Here is a 1,466-nt window from a genome sequence, read left to right as displayed (position 1 = left end):
AGCAGGAAGCCATTGAGAATAGTTTAGCGGTCTCCTTGTGGGATATGTTAGGGCTTTAAGCAAGTGGGAGAGGAAGATAGCGATGCAGAAAAAAACAAAAACCTTCGGGTCATTCAGGTGCATAGCAGAGACAGCTGCAAATCGCTGGGAACTTCTGTTGCAGTTGGGAATTGAAAAATAAATCAACTTCAGAGCGCAGTGGAGGCCCCAGAAAGTAAATAAACTCAACTTAAAGTCTGTGGGACCCAATGACCCAGGTGTCCTCTACAGTAAAGGAAAACAAACAAGCCTGCCTGGGACCTGGCTTAGGAGGGCTGTTCCAGGAGCTTTGCTCCTAGCGAACAATTGGAAAACGTTCTGTGAAGGAAATTTAGCAGCAGAAGCCTGGTTTCCCTGTGAAACAGACGAAACCCCAGGAGCCCTGATCTCAGACTTTCTGCGCCATGCTGAACTTTGACCAGAAAGTAAGTTAGGGGACAGAAATGGCAGTAAAGGCTGCACACTCCCTTCTCCTAAAATAAATGCTATATAAATTGTCGCTATGTTCCTGATACAACTGCGGGACTGAAAAACATCATTCTTGTCCCATTAATTAAATTACATTAAAATAAACCTCCCAGAGAACGCCACTCTTGATTTCTTCCACCTATTAAATGCCCGGTCCTTGAGTTTCAAGTCCAAAAGGTTAAGAGCTTGACCGAGAGGCGGCGCAGCCAACTTTCTCCAACTCCGAGATGAGGCATGGCATCTTGGTGTCAGAGAGCACTGGAAATCAAGTGACTTCTCTAGCGCTAGCAGCAGAGAGATAAGCCACCTGACCCATCCCATACTCCCCTGCAGGAGTCCCACATACCTCATTCCCCTTCCAGAGGACGGGGTCGTCAGGACTGGGTACAGGCAAGAGACCGCTCTCCCCACCCCGTCGCAACAATGCTTTCAGCTCGGGTTCACAGTCAAGACTCAAGTAGGGGGTAGGGGTGGCGCAGACAGAACAATTAAAACCACAAACGTGATCTTTTTAAGTAAAAACATAAAATCCGAGTCTTACCATCTCGCCTGAGGTTGGCGTGGCGCAAAGCTTTGATGGATGCGCTCTGCGGAGTTGCAGAAGTGCCCCGATAGCTGCAAAAGTTTGCGCAGACTAGCGTGTAGACGAAGACGAGCCGGTGCATTTGGGATTCGCGACCTAGGGACAGCGTCGCTCCAAGAAAAAGCCGGGTTCCGCTCCCGGGACCGACGCCGCGCCGCCCTGCGCTCTGGCCCGCCGGCTCGCTCAGCGCTGGCCCGGCCGCTGTGCTAGTCGCCGAGCTCTCCCCAAACTTCCTGCATGCTGAACTTTCGGAGCGCGTGTGGGTGCCGCACTTCCTTGTGGTGCTGAGAGTTGATAAATGGTGACGGGACAAACAACAGGTTGATGTTTGTTCGCCCCCTCCGGTGGCCGGCTGCTGCAGCACAGGCTGCAGGGC

The 1,466-nt window shown here is 51.8% G+C and overlaps 1 protein-coding gene across 2 annotated transcripts in view; it reads right to left on the bottom strand.

The window, feature by feature from the left end:
• Window positions 1-1,458, bottom strand: part of PDGFD (platelet derived growth factor D) — a 293,702-nt gene extending 292,244 nt beyond the window's left edge. For both annotated transcript variants that reach the window (XM_006150078.3, XM_006150079.3), the window contains exon 1: window positions 1,049-1,458. In XM_006150078.3, coding sequence (XP_006150140.1) covers window positions 1,049-1,172 — 124 coding nt within the window. In that variant the 5' untranslated portion in view covers window positions 1,173-1,458. The remainder of the gene's footprint in view (window positions 1-1,048) is intronic.
• Window positions 1,459-1,466: the final 8 nt, after the last annotated feature.

The sequence above is a fragment of the Tupaia chinensis genome, unplaced genomic scaffold, assembly GCF_000334495.1.
Source record: "Tupaia chinensis unplaced genomic scaffold, TupChi_1.0 Scaffold000276_1, whole genome shotgun sequence".
Taxonomy (NCBI): Eukaryota; Metazoa; Chordata; class Mammalia; order Scandentia; family Tupaiidae; genus Tupaia; species Tupaia belangeri.
The sequence above is the reverse complement of the archived record's forward strand: the minus strand, read 5'-3'. Positions and strand labels throughout refer to the sequence as shown.